The 27,934-nt window shown below is 38.5% G+C and overlaps 1 protein-coding gene and 1 pseudogene across 11 annotated transcripts in view; both read right to left on the bottom strand.

The window, feature by feature from the left end:
* Positions 1-238: 238 nt before the first annotated feature.
* Positions 239-4,282, bottom strand: LOC101418717 (poly(rC)-binding protein 2 pseudogene; annotated as a pseudogene).
* Positions 3,939-27,934, bottom strand: part of EVI5 (ecotropic viral integration site 5) — a 254,969-nt gene continuing 230,973 nt past the window's right edge. For all 11 annotated transcript variants that reach the window (XM_071217250.1, XM_071217256.1, XM_071217252.1 and 8 more), the window contains one exon: positions 3,939-8,059. In XM_071217250.1, coding sequence (XP_071073351.1) covers positions 7,745-8,059 — 315 coding nt within the window. In that variant the 3' untranslated portion in view covers positions 3,939-7,744. The remainder of the gene's footprint in view (positions 8,060-27,934) is intronic.

Below are 27,934 nucleotides of genomic sequence, written 5' to 3'. Positions count from 1 at the left end.
GCCAGACCAAATAACACACCTTCCCACACACCCCATTTAGGCCTGTGATTACTTAAATCCCAGCACCGGCCCAGGAGCTGTCGGCCAGCCACAGCCCTCCAGAAAGCACGACTGGGAGGCAGTTTGCCAGGAAGGGGCAGAGCTTCTGAATGGATTCAAAATCAATTCTAATTAAGAGTTCACTGGGGGTGAGGGGGGCGGAGAGGGGGGGACGCAGGATGATCTCCTTTGTGTTGATTCATTTACGCTGAACACCACGACCCCCGGTTTGCTCTTCCACCTCCTCCCCTGGCACTCGCTTGGCCAGGCCGGGGTGGGTGGAGGACAGGGCGGAGGGCGCCGGGATGCGGCCCCTGCGCGCTGAGCAGCCGCGCGGTCTGGAGGCAGGGAGGCCGCGGGTCTTCAGCGCCAGCTGGAGCGTGATGGGCCCAACGAGCTGGACGTTCAGACGTACAGAGGGGAAGTGACAAGCAGGGCGGGGGGTTGCTGCACGCCGTCTGCGGGGAGAAGCCCGCCGCCGAGGGCGAGGCCGGCCGCAGCTGGGCGCACGAGCCCCGCGGCAAGCCCAGGGCGCCGGCTGCGGTGGGGGCAGCGCCGGGGCTGCGCGTCCCACCCCGGAGGCAGGCAGGGAACAGTTAGGAGCGCCCAGGTGCACCTCAACTGCCACAGCATCTCTCCGCCCTTGAGTCTCTCATGTGTACAGTACGTATTTCCTTTATAAAAAAAAAAAAAAAAAGAAGAAATCAGAGAAACATCTTTAGAGCCAGCTGGTTTTCTTTCCACTTGGCCCTGCCCTCCCCTGTGACAGCACAGACTCAGAGAAGACCCTTGGCAGATTCTGAAAAAGTGGCCAGGCCTGGGTGACCAGGGGCTGAGGACACAGAAGCTGTCTGATCTTACCTTGGACCCAGTGGCTGCTTCCCTCTAGAGTCAATTCTGGAGGGTTTCAGAAGGTTCTCTGGGCCTGAAATGCCACCCACTGGTTGAAGGTGTTTCATTTCCAGATATCCTTTAGAAATCTAGAGTACAGCAAAAATGCGGCCACGCACAGATCAGGAGACATTAGCGCGTACACAGGAGTTGTTCATCCGGAGAGAATGGGGCCTGCACAGAGTTGTGACCGGGATGGTGGGCCGGCCCTGGCACGCAGGGAGGGGTAACCTCTGAACTCCCATGAGTTGAATCTGTCCTCCTGTACCTCATCCCTTTGTTTGAAGACAGGACTTAATCTGGTTCACTTTTGTCTCCCCAAAGGTGCCTAAAAACAGTATGTGCCAAAGCAGTAGTCAGTAATCAGAGGACCTGGAGCTAGATCAGCTGCATTCCAATTCTGAGTTTTCCACTGACAAGTGGATTTCACAGACTATTTCTTGGGATGCTGTTTATCCCATTTTAAAAAAAGGAATGAAAACACTTTAAATAAAAAATCACAACTAGATGATAAAATGTGTAGCAATCAAAATTTTACAAACTATTTTATACCTAGAATTGCGGACTGTTCAGAAACTACTGTTCAGAAACTGGATCAGGGGTGGTGGTGAACAGCAGAACAGGATTATGGATGAATCTGCATCGTTCTGGCTGCTCCCGGTACCACCCGTCTCTGAGAAAAGCCTGACATTGATTAGACATCGAGCCAGGCTAATGCTGGCAGCAGATCCAGTGATGGTAACCTACCTGTCAGGAGAGCCTTCCACTGGGTTGCAATTTTGATCTGAGCCGCCTGATACCTGACAGAGCTCAAAGTGACAGGGCACTTTGATGCCAGATTATGCAGCCAATCAAATCGTTTGGAATGGTAAGCTCATGAGTAGTAGTTTGAGCAGATGCATCCAAACCTGCACGGAATCCGGTGATACTGTGCGTCATAGGAAACTGAGACTGTTGCATCGCCCACTGGTGCAGCATGGTCAAATCTGGCTGTTGTACAGCTTACTGTCCCTGAATGGTGTAGGCCTCTAGACGTGGTCGCTCCAGGTCAGGGGTGAGACACATCGAGAGGGTAGTGTGGGGAAAGCTTGCACTGTCACTGCCTGTGCTCTACCTGTGCTGACCACCTGCAAAGATGGCTGGAGAACAGGATGGCTTGGGCCCTACAGGAGGATGGTCATGCCCTTTGGGGCGTAGGGGGATGGGACTCCAACAAGACCGCGCAGATCTGCTGGACACACTCAATGATGGATTGTGGAATGCCAGCCATAGGGATGGCCCGCTCAGTTGAGTTGGGGAGCGTATCCCTTGCCACCTGGACCTGAGCCTCTGCACTGTCTTACTTCCTTGATCTTGCAACCACCTTTCCCAGTGAGAGAGCCACACTGACTAGCAGGGACCTCCAGCCTCAGGGTGACCGGGGTGTACTAGCAGCTGTGCTATTGGTCACAGAGCAGCTAATGTCCTCTTCTGGTTTGTCAATAATCATAGCAAAGGCTTTAAAGAATGCTATCAATCCATCTAGCCAAACAGATAATTCTGAGATGTTGATACGTGCACCACTTTCCTCGCGTATCTTAACTGATTCTCTTTCGGATGATGCTGCCAACTTCCTTTCCATGCATAAGCAGCCGGATGGTGAGAGTGACATTTAGTCCACCTTCAATCACACCAGTGTCCACGGTGAGCAGGACACTGCTGAACTTGGAGGGCTCAAGCCTTTGGTCCCTGGTGCGGGAGAAAGCCAAAAACTGCAGGGGCGAGGCCGGGGGCGGGCAGGAGAGTGCACAGGTTGCACCTGCGGCCGCTGGTGGTCTGGGCTAACTCCCCCCTTTTTAAGAGTGAGGAAGCTAAGGTACAGTGATTTATTCAGCTGTTCCTTCATTCAACACATATTTAAGAGCCAAGCTGAATACCGGATAGAGACAAAAATCCCCACCCCCTTAAAGCGTGCGTTCTGGTGGGGGGAGACAGACAATGAAGATGTATATTGTGTAGGATGGTCAGACGGGGGAAAAATACAGCTGGGGCAGGGGACTTTTTGAAAAGGCCTCCTGCCCTGGAGGTAGGAGTCAGCCTTGCGAGTATCTGGCAGAAGAGCACTGAGGCAGGGCAGTGTGGGTCTGATGTGTACAAGGAACAAGAGGGTCATCAGGTTCTGTGATTTGTCCAGGTTTAATCAACTCAAGGCTAGAATCACAGTCTAGTCAGAGTCTTACATCTCAAAATTATTTTCTCATGGGCAGTGTAAATTTCATAACTCTTCAGGTTTTACTTTCTTGCATTGGCTACTAGAATGGGTAGAATTTATAATCAACTCCAAAAAACCATGTATTTTTAAGGTATGATCCTAGTAGCTTTGTATTTTGGCCCACTTCTAAGTTTATAGCAGTGGTTCTCCACGGGGATGGGGTGAGGGGCCGCCCGCCACTCTGTGCTGGTGACATTTGGTGATGTCTGGAGATATTTTCTGGTTGTCACAACCGAAGGAGGGGGCCACTAATGGCAACTAGGGAGAGGCCAGGTATGCTGCAAAGATCCCACAATGCACCGGACAGCGTCCTGAAAAATCATCCAGCTCCAAAAGTCAGTAGGCTGAGGTGGAAAAACCCCAGTTCATAGCTCTCTTATTTCATGTACCTTTAAAAAGTGCCTTAAATCCTTTTGAAATAAAGCAGAATATATAGTGAACTACTGCTTCTAAACTAAATATTAAGATTGTGATAAAGATGCTGAAGGCACAACATTCTTTTACAATAGCCTCTACATGCATATTCAAATATATATATCTCAACTAATTCAATAATATGAAATATAGTGTGGGATAACAACAAAGCAGGCAGTATTAAAAAAAAAATTACTATGTTCCTGAAGGAAATAACAAATCTAGATATCTGGCCTTTGCACCCATGGAGAGTGATTTCTCACTAATGATGTTATGCCAAGCATTCTTTAACAATGTTCTGATGTCCCTCCCCTTTTCAAATTGAATGGTTTAAGGAAACAAATTCTTATAAAATGGAAAACTTTAATTGTTTAAAGCAAAGGCACAAGTAAACATTTCAGGTTATCATATGTTATAATAAAAAATTCCAACAGTAAAATGAATACATTATAACTTTGCATTTCTATAGTACATGTAATGTATTATTCTGTCATCTTTTCTTTGGATTGAAAAGAAGGTATAGATCAATAGATGTGATGTAAAAACTTTTACTAAAAATAGCATCCACTCCACTTTCTAAACAGAAATTTTAATTTCAGTAGAATTATATTAACTGATCTTCTTAATTGAAAAGACTTACTGTTTTGTCAATGACAGAGCATCAATAACTTTCAAGCTAAAACTCATCGTTTTAATAAACAATTCACAAAAAGTTTGTTAGCTGTCTATGTCTGGTACTGTAGAATAATCCAGCTGGCCTCAAAAAGGTTTTACCAAAACACAATCCATATATTTACATTGCTATAAATTTTAAAATTATGGTGGATTATGTAAAAGATAAAGGAGAATTAGAAACCAAATAAAGAAGTTAGAAGTAAAATACTTGGAGAGGTCTAAACCTTGTTTTCAATCAAAGGCAATATCTGGAGAGTAACAAGCTGTGTATCAAGTCCAGAGATGAGAAGTTTTTTTCTTCCAAAGATTAGGGTGCCCAATAATATAAATATACCCAGCAGTTAGTTAGAACTCTGTCTTAATTAGTGAACACTGAATTTTTACCACCTCTCAAAAAAAAAAAAAAAAAAAAAAAAGGTAAAAAACCTGTAAAGTTCGATCTTTGACTTCTTTTTCCAGGAAGGAAAAAAATTACCTTTGATTTTCAAAAAGGCTCTTATAGGTGATTTGCTGTTGTTGTTTTAATCTAAAAGGTCTTGGTTCATTATCCCAATGCAATTTCCATTTTAATCGGATCAACGCTAGCCTCTTAGCATTTCCACCCCAATTATACTAGAATGGTAACCATCCCAAAAGCAAGTTTAAAAACATTGTCAGTCATTTTATTCACTTATCTTCCCTGAATATTCCTCATATTTAAATGGCACATAAATACCAGTTTATATAAAATCTATCATTGACCAGTGACTCAATGTCTTGAACATGCTTATACCAAACTGAATGAAATGGGATTAAGTCAAGGCATATTTGCATTCCAAAGGACAGAAGATTTAAAAACTTTCTAAGGAGTATTTGAATCAAAGATCCTGAATGAGAAGATAGTTGTTTCTAGATTTTTCACTATCCAAATCAGGAGTGTCAATGGATTAACGTTTACTTACTTTGATTCTTTTAATACCTAATTCCTAGTTAGAAATAGTACTTAGAAAATTCTCAAAGGATAACTTTGAAAGTTTAGAATTCGAACATGATTCTAGAAAGATGTTCTTATTTTAAAGGTCAACAGCGCATCTTCTAAAAATCAGTGCTAAAATTCTGTAATTCTTCTTTCTCCTTCTCCAAAGGTAGAGGTCCTTTCAACCTTCTATGGAATCAAAGACTGCCTCATATCAAGTAGCTGGGAGCCTTCGTTTTGAATGGTTCTGAGTACAACACCCACTAGGAAATTTTACATTTCCAATTCTGTAGCTCAATGGCAAAACATGTTTCATTCTTCTTTTACTGAATCAAACTGAAGACGGGAACCTACACTTTAGAGAATCTAGATCAGGGGTCAGCAAATTTTCAAGAAAGAGCCAGATAGTAAATAGTTTTGCCATTATAGCAATACAGTCTCTAGTGCAACTCCTCAATTTTGCCATCATAGTGCAAAAGCAGTAATAGACAATATATAAACTAATAAACATGGCTGTGCTCCCCTAAAACTTTATTTATGTAACTGGAATTTGAATGTCATATAAGTTTCATGTGTCACAAAATACTATTCTTTGATTTTTTTCCCCAAGTATTTAAAAACGTAAAACCACTCTTAGCTTGTGGGTCATGTAAAAGCAGCTGCCTGTAGTTTGCCAACCCCTGGTCTAGATCACTCAGATTCCTTGATATGGTCAAAGCAATAACGTGGCCTTGAATCATCTCACTTCTCTTGGGCGCTGACAACCTTCAGACAGTATTGAACCCAAGAGAATCCCCAAAGCACCAGTCAGACCACAGTAAGAGTAGTAGTTACACCCTTAAATTGTTTGCATATATATTCAGGAAACACAATGACATCAAATTTATTTAAATCACCGAAGAGCAGGGAATTCATTAGTAAAGGCTTTGGTGTCAGAACTGGATTAAAATCTTAGCTCTGTCACTTATTAGCTGTAACCACAAGTAAGTTACTTAACCACTAGAATCTAGCCTGGTGTTAACAGACATAGGCATATTTTCAATCTCATTTCTCAGGCAAATAAATGGCTTTCTGGAAAAGCCTACTCTGCAATGTACCATAAAAACTAACTCCTGTTGTAAACAGAAAACTATTTTGCCTCTTTGACTCCATTCCATCATATAACTTTTTTTCCTGTGTGCAAAATATTATGCAAAATTATAGCTCTATACATACTGAATTCTGCTTTCCTCTTATCCTCCAGAGCTATATTTTCATAGGCTGCAAACAAAAATGAGAGTGACAAGTATCCAGTCAACATATTCTTGATGTCTTTCCACAGTGTAATTTTGGATGTTTCATCTAAATTACCAATGGCAGCAATTCAGTTTTCTAGGGGAAAAAAAGTCTAAATGATAAAGGAAGAATTGGTAGGAAAGGATTTTTATGGCTTTATTTATAGATTAGAAACTAGAGAATCTGAAGATAATGTTCAAAGGTTATTCGCAGATAAAATTGCTGTTGATCTTGGACCTCAGTCCATTGCTTAAATTATATTAAGTAGAATACTAGCACTAACTAATACGTGCTATAACTCCTTAATCATGAGAAATGTATTCGTTACATATGCATGAAGTAAAAGATTTCATCAGTAGTGTTTCTGAACAAGCATTAGTTATGAATCTGCTAGTGCTGAGCTCTAAGCAAAATACTAAAGCTTTTAAAATATTAGTGTTTGGTTTATTTTTTAGATTTTCTTTTACCCAATATTTACAGAAGTCCTGTTAGAATGCCCAAAGCAATCATGTTGTAACATATACATTCCCCATATAAAATGAAATTAATGTTGGGTGGTATAGATTTATAAATATGTACAAATAGACAACGAACTTGTAGTTAATCTGTGAGTAAGCAACACACAAAAGCTTCATATGCACATAAAAATTAGAAATCAAAACAAAATTAAAAACTGTCAGGACAGGTAAACATTAATTTGTGTTTATAAAATTATACAAAAGAGGCTGTGTGTTTGGGAACTTTCAGTGGTCCACTGAAAAAAACAGCTATTTTAATGAAAAGAATCCCCCAAACACAAAAACACAAGGTAAATGAGACATATGTCTTGGTCAAATGTTTGTAGACAACCATCCTGAAAACAAATTGAGAAACATAAATATACCATTTGTTCACTGAGCATAAAATATTGCACAAGAGCAGTTTTGTCTCAGGAAATTCAATTTTCCATAGTTCTGCACTTCAAAATGGTTCCCACATATTGATACAATTGCATTTTCTAAACAAGGAACATTAATATTCAGTAATACTGTTAGAACCTTATTTTACTCATTATCCATATTCCAGTCTACTTTATGGCCATGTAAGCCTGTGGTAAAGATTTGGCAAAGATAAAAAGGCGGTAAGACTGTAAAATATATATATGCATATATATATGTACATATGAAACAAATATATTTCCCAAATCCCTAATTATATGATAACTGATCCTTTAAAGAAATCCACAGTCTAGGTCACAGTGATGGTCAGACAGTGGTCGAGTACGACTCTCTTCTTTTAGGGGGCTGCTCCTTCTGAGCCACACGATTGCTCTCTCTGGTCTCCAGTACGCTGTCTTCTGTTTCGCTTTCACTACCATCTGCTACAGTGGGGTCCAAAGACATTGGGCCAGATCTTCTGTGCAAAGAAAAACCAATGCTGCTTTCCTGCAAAGAATTATCTATAAAATCTTCATCGGAGGAATGGAATGATTCATCATCTCCTATTAAATGGTTGACAATGTGGATTCCATCAAAAGGGAGTTGGCCTGAAAAGTCCCTCTGGCCTTTTAGGCACCTGAGCTGTTAAAACAAAATCCAAATTAATATACTTAAAAACACACATACCAAAAAAGCAAATGTTTCATTTTGAGGAAGCAGATACCTTGACCTTTTCCCATTTATAGATATAATAACTAGCATTTCTTGAGTGCCACTATGTGTTTTGTAATAGGCACGTTACATATATTTTAACTCAATCATCACAACAGTCCTATGTGGTAGACTTTATCATCCTCATTCTACAGAGCAGGAAATGGAGACCCAGTAGAGTAACTTGCTAAGAACACACAGTTAACTGAGTTGAGATTCAAACTGAATCTTCTTCATACTAGAATGAACCCTCTAAACCTGTCACCCAACTTCTATAACTAACAGACAATCGTGTTGCATTATATTCTTCCCAATCTTGGGTTATTTTGAAGTAAATTTCAGACATCCTATCAGTTCACCTGTAAATATTTCAGTGTATCTCTAGACGATATGTACTTAAAGACAATATCTTAACTATCATATGCACTGTACACTGTCTATCTGGAGAGTAGGACTCTATTACTCTGTAATAGATTAGAATGATTTATACATCACTAAACCTTACAAAGCATCTCCATCCTGTTATATCATCCCAAAGACCATCTCACCACTCTCACCGCGTTAGGGCAGGAAAGCCTCTTTCCAACCATGTTTCCTTCTGGACCGGCAAGTGCCAGTCATGGTAGAACATGTCTGCCTTCTCTCTCTTTGCTCCTCCCCAGAGAAGGAGTGACAGTTCTCACCAAAGAATAGGGGAGCAGAATGGCATGTGTTGTTCAGCTTCTTTTTCCTATTTGGCAAGCAGGTACTGCTCCTCCAGCTGTGGAGTTTGACAGGACAGACCCCATATGGGGAGGCCTGCAGAGGTCAAATGCTGCTTATTACTGGGTGGGCAAGTCTAATTCTAGAGGTCAGTATTGAAAAAACCCACTGTTGTCACCCATTTAAACTATATTCTCCATGACCGGTTTTATCAGTAATAAAGATGATACCTTCTCATCATCTGTCTTTTTCTTTTTTTTTTTTTTGCCTCAGCTCCCTCAAACCCCTAAACCTTCCACCACCAGTAAGGACACTACCGCTTCCATTAACATATATTAAGACACTAGCCCTATCCTCAAAGCTTATGTTTTAAATATAAAGTTTAATTTCAAATTTCTGCCACTGGTTTTATTCCCCTGTGCACCATGAATAGTCTCCCACAATAAAGCAGAAGAGTAAAAAAAAAAAAAAAAAGACAACTCAAACAAGAATAAAAAACAATTAACCACAAATACTCTATCTAGAGTTATCCAGAGCCGTGCTGACATATACTCCATGCCTTACCTCACCATTACTATCATCCTTCAACCTTGTTTCTCAGGGACAATTCCTAATCACTATCTTATATCTTGAAATAAAGGAAATGTGAAACATTCAGGAAATATTACATTCACTTTCAAAACTAACGGTTTTGAGAGTAAAGGCCTTACTCTTGCCATCATGTCTCCCAGCTTTCCAGACAGACTTCCAGGAAGAAGTGAGGAAACCTCAGCACTGCCTTGCTTGTGTGTGGTAACAGGGTACAAGAGGGATGCTGGGGCCTCCAGACGGCGATGTCTGCCTCAGGCAAACCTTCAGCCATAAAGAAACTCCCATGCCTTAGACCAAGAGAAGAAAATTATAGCAGGTACAGTGTACTAACACCTTCCTCCTTGGCAGAGCCAGAGATCTAAACTTGGAATTAAATCTTTAGAGGATGAGCACAGAGCACCATAAAGACCTCCCCATTGTTGTGATACCCACTGCATCACTACAACTGCCGGGTTCTGATGCAACATCCTATTACCATATTGCAAAACATGATTTATAGCTCCAAGTGTTAAATGAAGTCAGTTAATCTCTTCCTTTCTCTTTTATCCCCTGACCCTTTTGAAGAAATAATATGGAACACGTGTCTTCCTTTTTCCTGGCTGTTATTATGGTGGAATATGGTACAGAAACCACAACTTCCCAATTGTATGGAAAGCTGTAGCTTTCCTTTGCTCTAACAGAATTTATTGCGATCAAAACACCACAGCTTCATATCAGATGGAATAAGAAACATCAAGCATTATATAAAAGAAACTATAGGATAAAAGATGATTTCCTAACCTCCAAGGAGAAGCAGTTAACTCTTCTTTATTTGAGAACTGCTAATGCAGAATAGCAAAGCATGGAGGAATTTTTTTGGCAGAGAGAAGAAAAAGGTGAAGGTAAGGGTCTATCTAGTAAAACTGAAGACAGTTATAAATTTTCTGCAATAAAGTCATATACTTAAGTGAATCTGTGAGATGTCATATACCTGGCATTTACTGAAAAGATGGCACAGATTAAGTGCAATTACAAATGATTTTTAAAAACATATGAAAAAAGATGACTTGACTTCTACTTTATATATTTATATCTAGTTAGGAAAAACACCCACAATACTTTTAAAGTATGTTTTCGATGCTAAAAAAATCCATAAAAAATGAAGTAACCATAACCAAGCAAAATTTTTAGGCAAATGTTCATTTCAAAAGTTCTACAAAATCACAGACATTTGCTTTCAAGTAGTTTGCATCAATCACCTAGCATTCTTTGACCTGAAGCAACAAAAACATACTCCGAAAACTTAGGCAAAAAAAGGGATTCACTGAAAGTTAAGGAAAAAAGTGAAGACCAGTGGCCAAGAGCCAGAAGGTCTCTGAGGATCCAGGTAGCAAGAACTGAAAGACATACGGAATAAGCCATCTCCAACCACTCTCGTTCTTATGTCAAATGTTTATTTTCCCAAAGGCTGCTGAAACAAAGTACCAGAAATGGGTTGACTTTTATAATGGGAAATTTATTTGGAGAAAAGTTGACAGTTTCAAGGCCATGAAATGTCCAAATCAAGGCACCATCAGAGATGCTTTCTCACCGAACGCAGCTACTGTTGATCCTAGCATCCTGCCATGTGGCAAGGACGGCCACCGATCTCTGCTGAGGTTTCTGCTTTCCCCTCCAGAATCTACTGTCTTCTGGAGCTCGGCTGAGGGCAAACAGGCATAGGGCATGTCTCTTTCAGGGCCTCTTCTCTGTCTCTCAGGGTTTCTCTGTTTTCCTGCAGTCTTCTCTCTCACATGGCAGGATCAAATATGGTGGCTTCATTTTCCTCTGTGTGTCTGTCTCTCTGTCTCTGTTTATACCAGACCCAGCAAGAGGGGAAAGACTCAACTTGAGTCATGCTTCATTGGTGTAGTCCAATCAAAAGAGCTGCATACCCTCATAAGGAAGAGATTGATTCAAAACCATAATCTGTCTCTTTTTGGGATTCATAAAGAACTTCAAGCTGTCACACCAAGTCAATATTAGTGCACAGGCTTAACTTGACTGATAAGGTCACGCACCTTTTGGCCAGGAAAGGGGACTGAAACACAGTCCACCAAGGCTGTAGATGACTGTATGTAGTTCTTACAAGCAATAATTCGGAGGCTGTTACTAGGAAGAAGAATGAGTGCTAGCAAATTTTTTGGTATATAAATGATATCTCAATAAGGCTGCATTAAAAATAAGTAGAACCAGAAAAAGAAAAACACATTATTTTCCAAACTTCCCTGATAAGATTGATCTTGGAAACTTGTGAAAAATAAAACTTCCCAGGCCCCTTTCTTCAGTCTTTACTCCAGAGGAGAGGCCTGAGAAATTGCTGTTTCACTCTGAAGAGCATTTATATAGTCCTTATGATGTAACCATAAACTAGTGATGTAGATCCTGAATACTAATCTAACCAAAATCATTACATCATGTTAGCAGGGTAAAGGGATGAAAAGTCTGTGGGTTTGATGAGAGTGAAAAAGGAGAAATCTTTCCCCATAAACAAAGATGCCAATAGATTATGCTTAAAATGGAAAATCAAGAATTAGCAGTTAAAGGAGTTGAAAATAGTGGCCTCCAGGGAATAGGAAAAGGGGAAGGAGTGCTTTCTGTAAAAGCTTTCAATTATCTTTTGATTCTTTAAATTATATGCGTATAGAACTGTAAAAACTTGGAAAAAAACTTCAGGAAAAAGGAAATATATGCTTTATCTAAAATTCAAGCAATAAAAAAGTTATGATTTAAAACTGGAAGTCCTTGCTGCTTCCCCAATCCCATGTCCCACAGGCAGCCACTACTGAAATTTGGTGTTTCCAATACTAATTCTCAGATGCAGACTCAGATAACTTAGCTTAGTTTTGTCCTTTTTGCTTTATAAACGGCTGTCAAATTACTGAACAATATCAAAGACTAATGCTAGATTATAATCAAATGATGCCACAAAAATTATCAATGATTTCTTGCACTTCTTTTTGTGTAAGTATTTTCATGGAGAACTTAACAGCATAAAAAATTATTGGAATTCAGTAAAAAACAAAAACAAACAAAAAAACACTGTCCCCAGTATAAGTTAATTTTCATCATATATTTGCCATATAAACAACACATCAACTCAAGAGACCTTAGAAAAGCAATTCCACAGAATCCACAATCCCAAGATAATCATGATTAATATAAAAAATCTTTACTTTGTAATAGTTTCAAACTTAGAGGAAAGTTGCAAAAATAATAGAAAAATAATACAGAGAACTCCAACATACCCCTGGGGTGGCTTGGAACTATGTACCCAGAAAAACATGTTCATAAACTTTATCCATTTGTGTAGGTGTAAACCCATTATAAGTAGGACCTTTCAATAAGGTTACTTTGTTAAGGTGTGGCCCAACTCAAGCAGGATGGGTCTTAATCTTATTACTGGAATGAGCAAAATGAAATTTAGACTGATGGAAAGCAATGGGAAGCAACAAGTTGAAGGTCAATGGAACCTGGAAGAGAAGTGAGACGCCAGGAGAGGAAACTGCATTGCTATGTGACAGAAAAGGCAAAGACCTACGATCACTGAAAGCCAGCCCCAGGATACCAGTCTTTGTGAAAAAAACATTGCCTTGATGATGCCTTGATTTTATTTCTTCTAGCCTCAAAACCATGAACCAATAAATTCCCTTTGTTTAAGCCAACCCATTTCATGGCATTTGCTTTAGCAATGACGAAACTAAAACAATCTCCTACCCAGATATCCAGATTTACCAACTTTTAACATTTTTGCCACACTGGCATATCATTCAGTCTGCTTGTCTATCTATCTTCTAAACTTCTGAGAGTAGGCTGCATACATCATGCACTTCTTTTTTTTAAAGATTTATTTTTTATTTATTTCTCTCCCTCCCCAATTAAGAGGGATATTGGTTTGTTATTTTTTTGTGATATCTTTTTTTTCTTCTCTCTCCCCTTATCGCCCCCCCCCCTCCCAGTTGTCTGCTCTCTGTGTCCATTCGCTGTGTATTCTTCTGTGACTGCTTCTATCCTTATCAGCGGCACCAGGAATCTGTTTCTTTTTTTGTTGTGTCAGCTTTCCGTGTGCGTGGCGCCATTCTTGGGCAGGCTGCACTTTCTTTTGCGCTGGGCGGCTCTCCTTACAGGGCGCACTCCTTGTGTGTAGGGCTCCCCTACGCAGGGGACACCCCTGCATGGTATGGCACTCCTTGTGCGCATCAGCACTGTGCATGGGCCAGCTCCACGTGGGTCAAGGAGGCCTGGGGTTTGAACCGCAGACCTCCCATGTGGTAGGCAGATGCCCTATCCATTGGGCCAAGTCCCTCCATATCCTCTTATAATCCTTTTTATTTCTGTGGGGTTGGTGATAATGTCTCCCCTTTCATTTGATTTTTATTTGCATTTTTTTGGTCAGTCTAGCTAAAGAATTGTCAGTTTTATTGATCTTTTCAAATAACTTTTTGTTTCATTGAATCTATTGTTCTATTTCATGTATCTCACTTAATCTTTATTATTTCCTTCTCTTTGCTCACTTTCGGTTTGCTTTGCTTTTCTATTTCTAACTCCTCGAGGTATGAGATTTGGTTAGTGATTTGAAAGCTTTCTTAAGTATAAACATTTAGGCCTATAAATTTCCCTCTGAGAACGCTTTTCCTGCATCTCATAAGTTTTGGCATGTTGTGCTTTTGCTTTCATTCATCTCAAGATATTTTTTTGTAATTTCTTCTTTACCTACTGTATGTTTAAGAGTATAATGTTTAATTTCACATAACTGTGAATTTTCCAGGTCTCCCTCTGTTGTTGACTTCTAGCTTCATTCCATCATGGTCAGAGAAGAAACTCTGAATGATTTAAATCTTTTAAAATTTCTTGAGGGGAGCAGATGTGGCTCAAGCTGTTAAGCACCTGCTTCCCACATGGGAAGCCCTGGGTTCAGTTCCCAGTGCCTGCTAAAAACAAACAAACAAAAAAAAACCCCAAACAGCAAGCAAATAAATGAAAAAGCCAACTCAGGGGAGCCTATGTGGCTCAGTGGTTGAGTGCCAGCTTCACACATACAAGGTCCCAGGTTTAATCCCTAGCCCTGGTACCTCAAAAAAAAAAAAAAAAAAAAAAAAAAAAAAAATTGAGACTGAAATTTATTGAGCTAACGTTTGATCCATCCAGTGGTAAGTGTGCACTTGAGAAGAATGTATATTCTGCTTTGGTTAATTAAGTGTTCTATATATGGCTGTTAGGTCTAATAGGTTGATAGTATTGTTCAATTTCCTTACTGGTCATCTGTCTGGATGTTCTATCCATTATTAAAAGTGATGTATTGAAGTCTTCTACTACTAATATAGAACTATTTATTTCTCCCTTCACATATGTCAATATTTGTGTGATATATTTTGGGGCTTTGTTTTTAGGTGTATACATGTTCATACTTGTAGTATATTCTTCTTGTATTGATCCTTTGTTCCTTGTAACAGTTTTTTGACAAAGTCTATTTTGTTAGTTTTAGTACAGCCACCCACTCTCTTCGTTACTATTTGCATGGAATAATTTTCTTCATCCTTTCACTTTCAACCTACATGTAAATTTGAATTTAAGGTGAGTCTCTTGTAAACAGCATATGTTGGGTCATGCTTTTTTATCCATTCTGCCAATTTCTGCCCTTTGACCAGAGATTAACCAATTTACATATGAAGTAACTACTGATAATGTAGGACTTACTTCTGATACATTGCTATTTGGTTTCTGTAAACTTTACACTATTTTTTGTCCCTTATTTCTTCCTTTTGTCTTCTTTTATATTTAGTTGATCTTTTGTAATGAACCCTTCAGAATATTTTCTCATTTGCTTCTGTGCATATTTTTCAGATTTTCTTTTTGTGGTTATCATGGGCTTAAATTTAACACCCTATATCTATCACAATCTTGCTTAATTTGATACCAACGTAAATTCAATAGCATACACTATGTTCTTATACTCCTCTGTTAACCCACCCTTATGTTGTTCTTGTCACAAATTACATCTTTATACATTTTGTGTTTAAAAGTATTGATTTGTCATTACTTTCTATGCATTTTCCTTTTAGATCCTGTCACAGATCTAAAGGAGTTATAAAGCAGGGCAAAAGCAGTACTAGCATTCACATTTTCCCATATAGTTACTTTATTGGAGAATTTTACTTTTTGAGCTATTTTGTAGAATCCTTTCCTTTGAACTGGAAGAAATCCTTTCACATTTCTTGTAGGGCAGGACTAGTGGTGAAAAACTCCCTCAGCTTTTGTTTACCTGGGAATGTCTTAATTTCTCCCTCATTTAAAAAAAGACACTATAGTCAGATATAGAATTTGTTTTTTTTAAAAAATAAACTATTCTTAGAGAAGTTTTAGATTACTGAAAATTTATGTCACCAGTATAGGCAATTCCCTCTCTCCCTTCCACCTTTCTCCATATAACGTACATTAGTGTGGTACATTTGTTACAACTGATGAACCAATATGGAAGCAATGCTACTAGCCAAGGTCTATAGTTTACATTATGGTTTACACTTTGCACTGTACAGTTTAATAGGTTTTGACAAAATATATAATGGTCGGAACCACCACTGAAATATCATGCATATAGAATTCTTGATTGACAATTATTTCTTTTCAGCATTTCAAGTATGCCATCCCACTGTCTTCTTGCCTCCATGGTTTCTGATGAGAAATTGAAATAAAGTTATTGAGGCTCCCTTGTACATGGTGTGTTCTCTTTCTCTCTTTCTTGGTGCGTTCTCTCTTGTGGCTGTCAGTATTCTGTTTTTTTCTTTGGCATCTGACAATTTGATTATAATGGGTTTTGATGTGGGTCTATTTGAATTTATCCTGTTTGGAGTTCATTAAGCTTCTTGGGTATGTCTATTCATGCTTTTCATTAAATTTTAGAAGTTTTCAGTCATTATTTCTTTGAATATTCTTTCTGCCCTTTGCTCTCTTCTCCTTCTAGAACTACCCTAATGAAGATATGGGTATACCTGATGGTGTCCCAAAGGTCTCCCCGGCTCTGTTGACTTCATTCTTTTTTCTTTCTGCTCAACATACTAAGTACTTTCAACTGTCTTATCTTCAAGTTCACCAATTCTTTGTTCTGCCTGCTCCAATCTGCTGTTGAAACCCTGCAGTGGATTTTAAAAAATTTCAGTGATTGAGGTCTTCAGTTCCAGTATTTCTGTTTGTTGCCTTTATATAATTCAATCTCTCTTCTTTCTTTAAAAAATTATCTATCATTTTCCTGATTTCATTTAGTTCTTTGTGTTTTCTCTTAATTCTCTGCGCATATTTAACACTATTTTTAGAAAGTTTTTGCCTGGTATGTCCAAATCTGATCTTCCTCATTGATAGTTTCTTATATTTTATCTTGCTTCTTTACATGGGGCATTACTTCCTCTTTGCATGCTTTGTAATCTTTCACTGCACACTGGACGTTTTAATGTATCCCTGGGATTCAGAAACTGATGTATTTGTTACTTAATCTTGTATCCAGCTATTGTTATAAGAGATATTTCCTTGAATGCTAGGGGCCAACAATTATAATAACAAGAAAACTTCAAAAACACACCCTTCTAGTGTTTGCAGATTGTCTTGTGTGGGTGTCTTGTGTGGGTGCTTTCCTTCACAGCTTAATCAGTCCATCAATGAACATAATAAACAGCTTGTGGCAAAAGTGTTTGGTCCTTCTGGTCTTTTCTGTGTATGCATCTTGTTCTGCACATCTATGTGTGGCCTTAGGAATTCCTTCATTTGCTGTCCTAAATGTCCTTTTTCTCCTAGGAAATAGTTTCCCCTCCTAGTTCCTGGTGCTCTATCAGATGTCTTGAAGCTGGTAATCCTTTGCCCCACGCAGATGTGATCTGACTTTCTTAATAGTGTAATAGGTGCCTTGTGAGTCATTTCTACACTCTGGGCAACTTCTGGGATGGTGTATTAGTCAGGGTTCTCTAGGGAAACAGAATCAACAAGGGATATCTGTCAATAGTATGTGATTATGTAAGAGTCTCTCACACAGCTATGGGGATGCACAAGTCCAGGTTCTGCAGGTAGGCAATGAATGTCCAATGAAGGTTCTTGACGAGATCGGGGAGATGTTGGCTGTCTAAAGATGAGCTGGGAAATTCTCTCTCAATGCTGGAATCACTTCCCCTTTTAAGGGATTCAACTGATTGTGTTAAGCGTCACTCACTGCTAATGGTAATCTCCCTGATTGATGTAATTATAACCAGCTATCTATGATTTACCACTGCAGTAAAGTCAATGGTGATTAAAGTCCATAAATGCCCTTGTATTACAGTTAGTCCACTGCTTGCTTGACCAAACAACTGGGCACAATTACCTGGCTGAGTTGACACAGTAGCCTAACCATCACAGATGGCAAGCCTGTGATAAGTGCCCTGGTTTAGTGCTTCAGGTTGCCACCAGACAGACTGGTACAGACATACATACACTCTAGTATGTGCAACCAGGGTCAGGGACCCACACTAGAAGCATAGCTCTGAGCTAAGTAGAGGATAGGAGAAGGGCCAGCAATGGTTCATGAGGTTTTCCTACTATTTTTAAGTTGCCCATTTCTTGATTTGATACTTATCTAGTTACTACAACCCTTTAACTATTTTCCAGAGCTCTGAGAAAGATGATTCTTCCAGTTTTGCTTGTTGTTTAGAGTTTCTGTGGGGAGGAAACCCTGGAGCATCTCACTCTACCACCCTGGTAATATCTCTCTTGGTGATATTCAATACATCTTTCTGGATGGTTTTTCTAGCCTTAAATACTTACTTTAAAAAATAGAGGGAAGCAGACTTGGCCCAGTGGTTAGGGCATCCGTCTACCACATGGGAGGTCTGTGGTTCAAACCCCGGGCCTCCCTGACCTGTGTGGAGCTGGCCCATGCGCAGTGCTGATGCGCGCAAGGAGTGCTATGCCACGTAGGGGAGCCCCATGAGCCACGAGCAAGGAGTGCGCCCTGTAATGACAGCTGCCCAGCGCGAAAGAAAGTGCAGCCTGCCCAGGAATGGTGCCGCGTACACGGAGAGCTGACACAACAAGACGGGACGCAACAAAAAGAAACACAGATTCCCATGCTGCTGACAACAACAGAAGCGGACAAAGAAGAACACGCAGCAAATGGACACAGAGAACAGACAACTGGGGTGGGGGGGAAGGGGAGAGAAATAAATAAATCTTAAAAAAAAAAAAAAAAGAATGGCCCCTAGACATACTGTTTTATAACTTGCTGATTCACTTAATAACATAATGAACACCTCCCAGTGTTATAATCACTTAATGGCTACATTGTATCTCATTTAGGAATGTATGGTATCACGATCTATTTAGCCAATCCTCTTATATGGAAATTAAGGCCTCCAACTCCTGTTATAAATTGCATTGCCATGAATATTTTTGAATATAAAGCTTTGCAGAGTTGCCAGCTTATCTCCTTAAGATATAGAACCAGAAGTATAAAATATAATTCAAGGATGTCAATATTCTGAAGATCCTTGATATCTGTGTTGAAGCTATCATCCAAGAGAATGGCATGAATTTATGTTCTTAATAGTATTGCTTGAAAAGCCTGGTTTCCCGACAACCTCACACCACTTCCTTTCTTTATTTTTGCCAAACAGATAAATAAAAAGTTTAAAACTTTTTACAATGTAATATTTTTTAAAATACAGAGGATAATACAGTGAACCCCCATTTTGCCCATCACTCAGTTGTAACAATCCTTCAATTATGGCTACTTTTGTTTCAACATACACCCCACCCCACCCCCACCCCTGGAATATTTGGAAGCAAATGAAAAAGGATTTTAAAGATAACTTTGGGCTGCTGAATTGGAAGAACTTTTAGAAAGATGTTTTATATAATCTAATTTCACCCTTTAGATTTTATCCTCAAACATGAGTTATGTAAACAAAAACAAGTTTATTGTATTATAAACTTTATTCCCTAATGAATGTCTTCTAGTTTCTATGACATTTAAAAATTAATTTATTTTAGGTATTAATAAGATTTGACATTTTCTAAACCACATCCGCTAAAAGAATCTCAACTACCAAAAAAGATGAACTGACTGACTATTCAACTCAGTGAGCTGTTCTGGAGTCCTTAATTCTAAGAAAATGTCAGTGATGTTATGAGTATCCTTCTCACTTCCTAATTCTCTAGATCAGCAATTCATGAATTTTCACGTGTATAAGAATTACCCGGGATTATTTTAAAAATTACAAGCTCCTGGGCCCTACTCTCAGATATCTAGATTAAGCAGGTAGGGTTCACTACCTAAGTAGTGATTCTTAAGGTGATGATCCAGAGATCACATATGGAGAAACACTGCTCTAAATGGATCATATTTAGGAATATACTACATTCAGATCATGCTAAGAAAACGTGGTAAGGGTAAATACCACTGTCATGATAACCACTGTCATTATTTTAAAAATACTCTGGCCTTAATGTAGATGCATAGCCACTGGGGGAAAATGGCAGATCAAAATGGGAAGAAACAAGGCTAATAACTATATATATATATTAAGATATGATCTATTCTTTTGAGTTTAAAACCTAACCTATCTAGTTTCAAGTCTGGCCCCATGTGGTAAGTGTTCCTTCGTAGTCATCACTGAGGAACATGATCCAATTTTAGACATCTCAACATCTCAGTCTACATCTGAGCAAGAAAGCATGTGTGTTTAAGAGTGGACTTTCTCTTCCTTCTATCAAATGTCTACCTTCAAGTTCATGTTTTTGCCACAGTAAACAGTACCTCAAACAGTGGGGATCCTGAGGGCTCTGAAGACATCTAGACACTATAAGCAGGGCAGACAAGCTCAAGAATTTGGCACCCCATCAGTGAGCCTTCCTTAGGAATTTATGCTTCTCAGTGTAATACAGTTACATTCATTTACAATTTCCCTACACATGGTTCTTCTGCCCCTTTCACTTGAACCTATAATTAGCACTATACTTGTTAAATATATGTCCCAGAGACTTAAATCTTTGGTCTGTTCCTGTGCCAGTTGAGCCCTCAATCTCAGCGGAGTTGCAACACCTACTCTACAGTTCACTGGACTCACCCGGGAAAACTTAAGATGATGATGGAGAACACCCATCCCAAGAAACAGAGTGCCTGCAACTGTAAGCCACATAGTTCCATCCATCTGCCTTTGGAATCTAAGCCCCCTCTCAATTAGAAACAAAGTGGGCATCACCGTCCCAAAATCCTCAAGACTGGGGAATGAACAATGAACTAAAGAATACTTACTTTTAATCTATTATAGACCTGTTATTCTAGCAATGGAAGAACTCTTATCATTGATATAAAGGCAGTGGCCACCAGAGGTTCTGAGGGGAGGGAGAGGGAAGAAGAAGTGTAACATAGAGACATTTTTTGGACATTGGAATTGTTCTGCAAGACACTGCAATACCAGATACAGGCCATTAAACATTTTGTCATAACCTATAAAATTGTGTGGGGCAGAGTGTAAACTATAATGTAAACGGAGTCTATGGTTAGTAGCAATGCTTCAAGATGTGTTCATCTGGGAAGCATATTTGGCTCAATGGATAGAGTGTCTGCCTACCACACGGGAAGTCCAGGGTTCAAACCCAGGCCCTCCTGACCCGTGTGATGAGCTGGCCCACATGCAGTGCTGATGTGTGCAAGGAGTGCCCTGCCATGCAGGGGTGTCCCCTGCATAGGGGAGCCCCACATGCAAGGAGTGCACCCCATAAGGAGAGACGCCCAGCTTGAAATGAAAGTGCAGCCTGCCCAGGAATGGCACCACACGCACGGAGAGCTGACACACAAGATGATGCAACAAAAAGAAACACAGATTCCTGTGCCACTGACAACAACAGAAGCAGACAAAGAAGAACATGCAGCAAATGGACACAGAGAGCAGACAACAGGGGTGGGGGGAAGGGGAGAGAAATAAATAAAAAATAAATCTTAAAAAAAAAAGAGATGTCTTCATCAATTGTAACTAATGTATCACACTAACGAGGGATGTTGTTACAGTGGGAAAGTGTAGTAGGGGCAGGGAAAGGGGTACATGGGAATCCCCTATATTTATGTAATATTTATGTAATCTAAAAAATAAGAAAAAAAGTTCAAATTTTATTCTGAGGACCTGGTTCATATCCAATTGGCCATATCCCTTAAGGGATAACATATACTTTAGGAATATAGTTCTAGCTCACTGGACTTGATAGAAAAACTTCTTAATACAACAACTCTACAGTCATTTGAGGGAAACCCATATAGGTGGGGAGGGAGCCTGAAGGAATATTTTACTATAGGACATATGAGTCAATTCAGAATTAGTGCCAGTGCAAGTGCTATGTTAATAAAATGCCTCCAATATACCTTGAAAGAATAAATGTTTCTTGCCTAGATTAATATTTTAGGCTGATCTTTGTAATATTCTTTTAAAATTTTGTTTGAAATTCTGGGTCTTAAAAAATCATTAGACACCACTTGCAAACGTTAAAAAATCCCCATGATTAACTCATCAGACTTTGGTCTCTTATAAGCAGTCTACTGCTTCTTTTGAGTTGCTCTTATTAGAACAGTAGAAAAATTTTACTACAGTTGTACTCCAGTTTTAGGTCTCAGAAAACTATCTCTAGGGAAATTCAGGAGCTTTAACATCCACACTAAATAACTTTCTTTAGGTGTCTCCCAGAATAGCTGAGTCTGTCCCAACCATTCTTCCTGGTTAGAAAATATCACATGGTGTCACACATCTGCAAAGCTTTGTTAGGTAGAAGAAGCATATGCTCAAAGTATGGAGGATGAGAGCACATAAGTAGGTCTACGGAACAGTTAAGCAGCATAATAACTAAGGTGTTTGGATATTGGGATTAGGAGAGTAAAAAGAGATAAGGTACGAAGGGCTCATGAAGGGTCTAGCTAAGGAGTCATGCTTCTAGGCTTGGATTTTATCCTGAAGGCGAAAGGGAGCCACTGAAGCATTTCAAGCAGGAGAGTGATCAGATATGCATTTGAGAAAAGACTGCTTGGTCTGGCTGCAGTAGAGAGAATGGATTGGAAGGAGCAAGCAGTAACTAAGAATTGTCTTATTAGTTGAAACTGAGGAATTTAAACTATTTTCAACATATTTCATCAGGAACCTATAATACTCTAAAATTAGATGTTCTCTGATATTTTTCCATAGCATGTTCTGCAATTGTATGATGACAAAAGTGCTTTAGAAAAATTTGAGACTCTGTTCATTTTAAGATAGGTTCAGGTTCATTTTTTGTTTTAAAGTGAGATAAAATGTCCAGTAAAGTGCACAGATTTTAAGTGTACAGGTTGGTAACTGTTTACTTATGTACACGCCCATGTAACCACTGCTCAAGATCAAGACAGAGAACATTTCCAGCACTCCAGGAGTTCCCTGTGCCCTCTCCCAGGGATTAACCTTTCCCACCCTCTGCCCAAAGGTAACCTCTATTCTGACATCTATCACCACAGAACAGTCTTGCCTCTTTTTAAACTTAATACAAAGGAATCATATTGCATGTACTTATTTATGCCTGGCTCCTATTACTCAAATTATGCCTGTGAGAGTCATCCATGTCGGCACATATAGCAGTTTGCTTTTTCTTTGCTGTATATTATTTCATTGAGTTATTTATCCATTCTCCTCTCATTTGGGTTGTCTCTTGTTTGGGGCTATTACATATAACGTTGCTATGAAAATTGTTAAACATGTCTTTTGGTGGACATCAGCATTTATTTCTCTTTGGGACAAACCCAAGAGTATAATTGCTGGGTCATAGAGAATATGACTGTTTAGCTTTAGCAGATACTGTTAAACCATTTGTCAAAGTGGTTATAAACAACAGGCTCCTTAGTTTTTGCAAGGTAACTCTTAACTTACTTCTGTCATGTTAGCTGTCAAAGCAAACAAATGGTTCCTTTTTTTAAATTTTTAAATTCATTTTTTAAAATATTACATTCAAAAAATATGAGGTCCCCATGTATCCTCCACCCTCCCCCAAATGGTTCCTTAATTGACCCATACAAAATAACTGCATTCATTCCAGGTTACTAAGAGAAAAGACAACACTGCATTTGCAGCTATCTAATTATGTTAACCAATATGTGGAACAAAAGGAACTCTTGTACTCTGTTGGTAAACTGATACAAGCACTGTGGAAAATGGTTTGGCGGTATCTACTAAGGTTGAACATCCGTATATCCTATATCTAGAATAAACATACATTTTAGTTTACCTAAAACTGTCTTGGCTTTTGCCTGTTGTCACAGCATTATTATTAACAGTGTCCTATTTTCATTCTCAAAAGTTAACAGGCTCCTGGTTTGAACAACAAATAAATTATAATAGCCACAGCAATTCCATCCTAACAATAAAAATAAGTGTATATTTTACCAAAAATACTTATATGAATGTTCATGGCCACTTTATTCATATGGTCCATAAATAGAATAAATAAATTACGGTACATTCATACAGTTATAAAAATGAATAGACTACTGCTACATGGAACAATATGGATAAAACTTACTGTGCTTTGTGAAAGAAGCCAAACACAAAATAATTCATTCTGTATGATTCCATTAGTATAATGTTAAAGTCCAAGCAGAACTAATCTTTGATGTTAGAAGTCAGGTCAGTGAGGAGATGAGAGGTAGTAGTAAGTGGGAGGATTGTCAAGGAGACTGGTAATGTTAGATTTCTTTTTTTTTTTTTTTACAGATTTCTTTTTTTATTTATTCCTCTCCTACCCCCTCCCCCAGCTGTCTGCTCTGTGTCCATTTGCCGTATGTTCTTCTGTGACCGCTTCTGTCCTTATCAGCGGCACCAGGAACCTGTGTTTCTTTTTGTTGCATCATCTTGTTGTGTCAGCTCTCCGTGTGTGTGGTGCCATTCCTGGGCAGGCTGCACTTTCTTTTGTGCTGGGCAGCACTCCTTATGGGGCACACTCTGCACGTGGGGCTCTCCTACATGGGGGACATTCCTGCGTGGCACAGCACTCTTTGTGTGCATCAGCACTGGGCATGGGCCAGCTCCACACGGGTCAAGGAGGCCCAGGGTTTGAACCGCGGACCTCCCACGTGGTAGGCAGACGCCCTAACCATTGGGTCAAGTCTGCTTCCCTATGTTAGATTTCTTGACCTTGGGTGTGTTTATTTTTGTGATAAGTTCATCAAGCTAGGATTTGTGTTCTTGTTTATATATATCTTATACTTCAATAAAATGTCTATTAAATAAAATCTTAAGAAATAATACCTATGTAAGTTTCCTGGAAAGATGTAAGCACTACTCATTCTTCCACTAATATTTCTAAATTTTACCTTTGGATCTAATCAAAGGTATAACTGAGTTGTGTATGTGGACCCCACTATTTTACTCTGTTATAAATTTGCTCTTACTAATATTCCTGTCCAGTACATTTTCCTCTCCTCTTCAGGTGGACCCAAAAGAGATATGTCTTTCAAAGCTTAGAAAAAGGAAAAATGAAAACCCAAAACTGGCTTGGTTCTGTCTTACTAGATATTATGAATCTTCAATATATTACATTCCATGCTTTAGTTTGGCTAAGAGGATTACAGTCAGATCCTTTTGATACTATATGCATTTTTGTATGCTCATATCAACTCTGATTTTACTAGATTTTCCCACTGCACTGATTCTTTTCCATACACACACACACACACACACACACACATACACACACGCAAACATATTTATTTATTTAGTACCCAAAGCAAGTGTCTCACTCACCTTACCCGAGTTCCAGCCTTGCTAATAACCCTAGGAGGAAGGTATTAGTCTAATCATGTTACAGGAAAAGAAATTTCAGTCTTTTAACTATATATTTAACCATATGATTGTGCAAATTTACAAGTGAAAGAGTCAAATGTCAGCTATTTCACTTGGCTTAACCTAATATTTGGTCTTTTTTTTTTGGAGATTTATTTATCTTTTATTTATTTAGTCCCCTGCTTGCTGCTTGCTTGCTGTCTGCTCTCTGTGTCCATTCGTTGTGCGTTCTTCTGTGTCTGCTTGTCTCCCTTTGTTGTGTTATCTTGCTGTGCCAGCTCTCCGCAGGAGCAGGCTGTCAGCTCTTGGTGGGTGCGGGCCAGCTTGCCTTCACAAGGAGACCCTGGGAAGCAAACCTGGAGCCTCCCATATGGTAGTCAGGAGCCCAGTCGGTTGAGCCACATGCGCTTCCTGTATTTGGTCATTTTTATGAGATGTATTTATGCAAATTGCCTCAAAACCTCTGAGGGAAAAAGTAGTGTATAAATCTAAAAATAAATACCTAAACCACCATTGACATTGAGTTTCTCAGTTTCAATTATTTGTTTGATTGTATTCCAAGAATTAATTCATCAATAAAATCTCCAAATATGCTTTCAGGTTTATTTTTAACTAGACTATTTTGACTGTAGTAAATTCATACAGACATAAACCCCTAAATAATCCAACTACAAAACAGAAACAAAAAAATAAAAATTCCTTCCTTTATTTTTATAAGTATTTTCTATTTTTCAACATTATTCTGACATTAAAAGTTAATTTAATATACTAGCATTTTAATACATCATTTAAAAAATTATAGCATTTATATAAACCAATGGGCATAAATACTTTCATTGATATTGTACTGATTGACAAATACATATGTATATGTTTGAATATGAGTGTATATTTATAGAGATTTTTTTTTCCAAATCAGATGATTTGGCACTGGTGTTAAATATTTAAAATCAATGTTGTTTGGAATAAATAAGAATTATTAGTTGCTGTACATATATTCTATCTCTTCTATTATTCCCTTGATGGTGGAGAATGTTTTTCATTTTTGAATTCTAGAACTTAGCATTCTGACTTGGTTAAGGATAGACACACAATGTTGATGACTCACACTGAAAAGATGGCAAGACATTTGCAAAAAGTCCTCAGGTATTGATTATTCATCCCATTCTTTAAATTTTGAATGAGGATATTAACGAGCAGTCAGGTGAGTGCTATTAAGTCCCCTAAAACGTACTGTTTCTTACCTGATGTGGACGGCTTCATCATGTTATGCGTTAAGAGACAGTAAAGAAAATGTAAAAACATGTAGAATTTATTAAACAAAATATTTAATACATTCTGACACACTCATCACAACTTCAAAAGCTAACAAAATCTTAACCTTTCACTATCAACATATGGATTAGATTTTGGTATTTCTCTGCATGTATTCCACAGTGTTGGCCCAAAAAAGCGATCAGTAATTAGACAAGGAAAGTGCTAAATTAAGATATTACACAACTTAAAGCACAAAATGCAGTATAGTTAATAAGAAAACAGGAAACTGTTACGTTCATAGTCTGATGGATGTAGGTTTTGACAGGAAACAGCAGAGTTTCTAACTGCTTGATAGTAAAAACTCACCATTAAAAAAACCATTACAAACTATTACAACTATTTTACATAAAAACTAATGAAATTGTAAAGCAGGGAGAACCTGCAGGGAAGATTATTTTGAAGCCCCAAAAGATTTCATAATCATTAAGGATATACGAGTATTTTAAGAAATTTTTCATTACTCTCCTTTATTAGTTTAACCACTAAATGTTAAAATAGAAGTTTCTTTGGTAAAACAGAGAAGTGTCACAGTTTTAGAGCTTAGTAGCCTTGAAATATAGGTCCTTAATAAATACAGTGATTATGTAACATTTTATGTAATCTTTTAAAAATAAATTAAAAATGTATTAAAAAATAATAGAGAAATCTGTGCTAATGAAATTTGATCACCAGGACAGGTATTCATATGGACAGAGGAGGCCTATGAGTGTGTTTCCTTCCTTTTAGCACATTATAGAATACTGGTAGCTTGAAAAAATTAAGTTGACTTTTACGTATGATTTTAAAGAGATATAACAAGTTATTCTTCATCAAATTTAACAAGTAAGGCTAAAGAAACTAATAATAAGCCCTAATATTACATGGTACTTTATACTTTACATGCCTCCATGTATATTATTTCAAGTTTAAAATGTTTCCCCCTATGTATGAGTGGGGGGTTGAATTGTGCACACAACTACCACTTTCTGAGATTCAAAAGAATAAGAGGAAGGACTGCACTGGGTATTTTGAAAGACAATCAATCCACAACAAAGTGGAAAAAAGTCATCCACACACCAAAAAAACCCCTAACCAAATGAACTTTGATCACTACTAGACAGGGTTTAAACCATTGAAGTGAGTCATGTGACACCAAGTGAACTGCAAAACAGTTGCAGTAAGTTTCCAAGACTGAGTCATATCAGATTATAAAGCTCATATTTGTTCATCTGGGTTTGTATAATCAAATCTTTGTAAAACATAAAGTATAGCTTTTTAAGCTAAATGTAATGTTTCTGTGAGATACAATATTTAAAATTTAAATAACTTTACATCACATTTTATATGGGCAGACAGAAGTAAAGTCCAAAAATCACTTAGATTTGTCTTCTAA

The sequence above is a fragment of the Dasypus novemcinctus genome, chromosome 9, assembly GCF_030445035.2.
Source record: "Dasypus novemcinctus isolate mDasNov1 chromosome 9, mDasNov1.1.hap2, whole genome shotgun sequence".
Lineage (NCBI taxonomy): Eukaryota > Metazoa > Chordata > Mammalia > Cingulata > Dasypodidae > Dasypus > Dasypus novemcinctus.
This window is presented reverse-complemented; position numbering and strand designations above follow the sequence as displayed.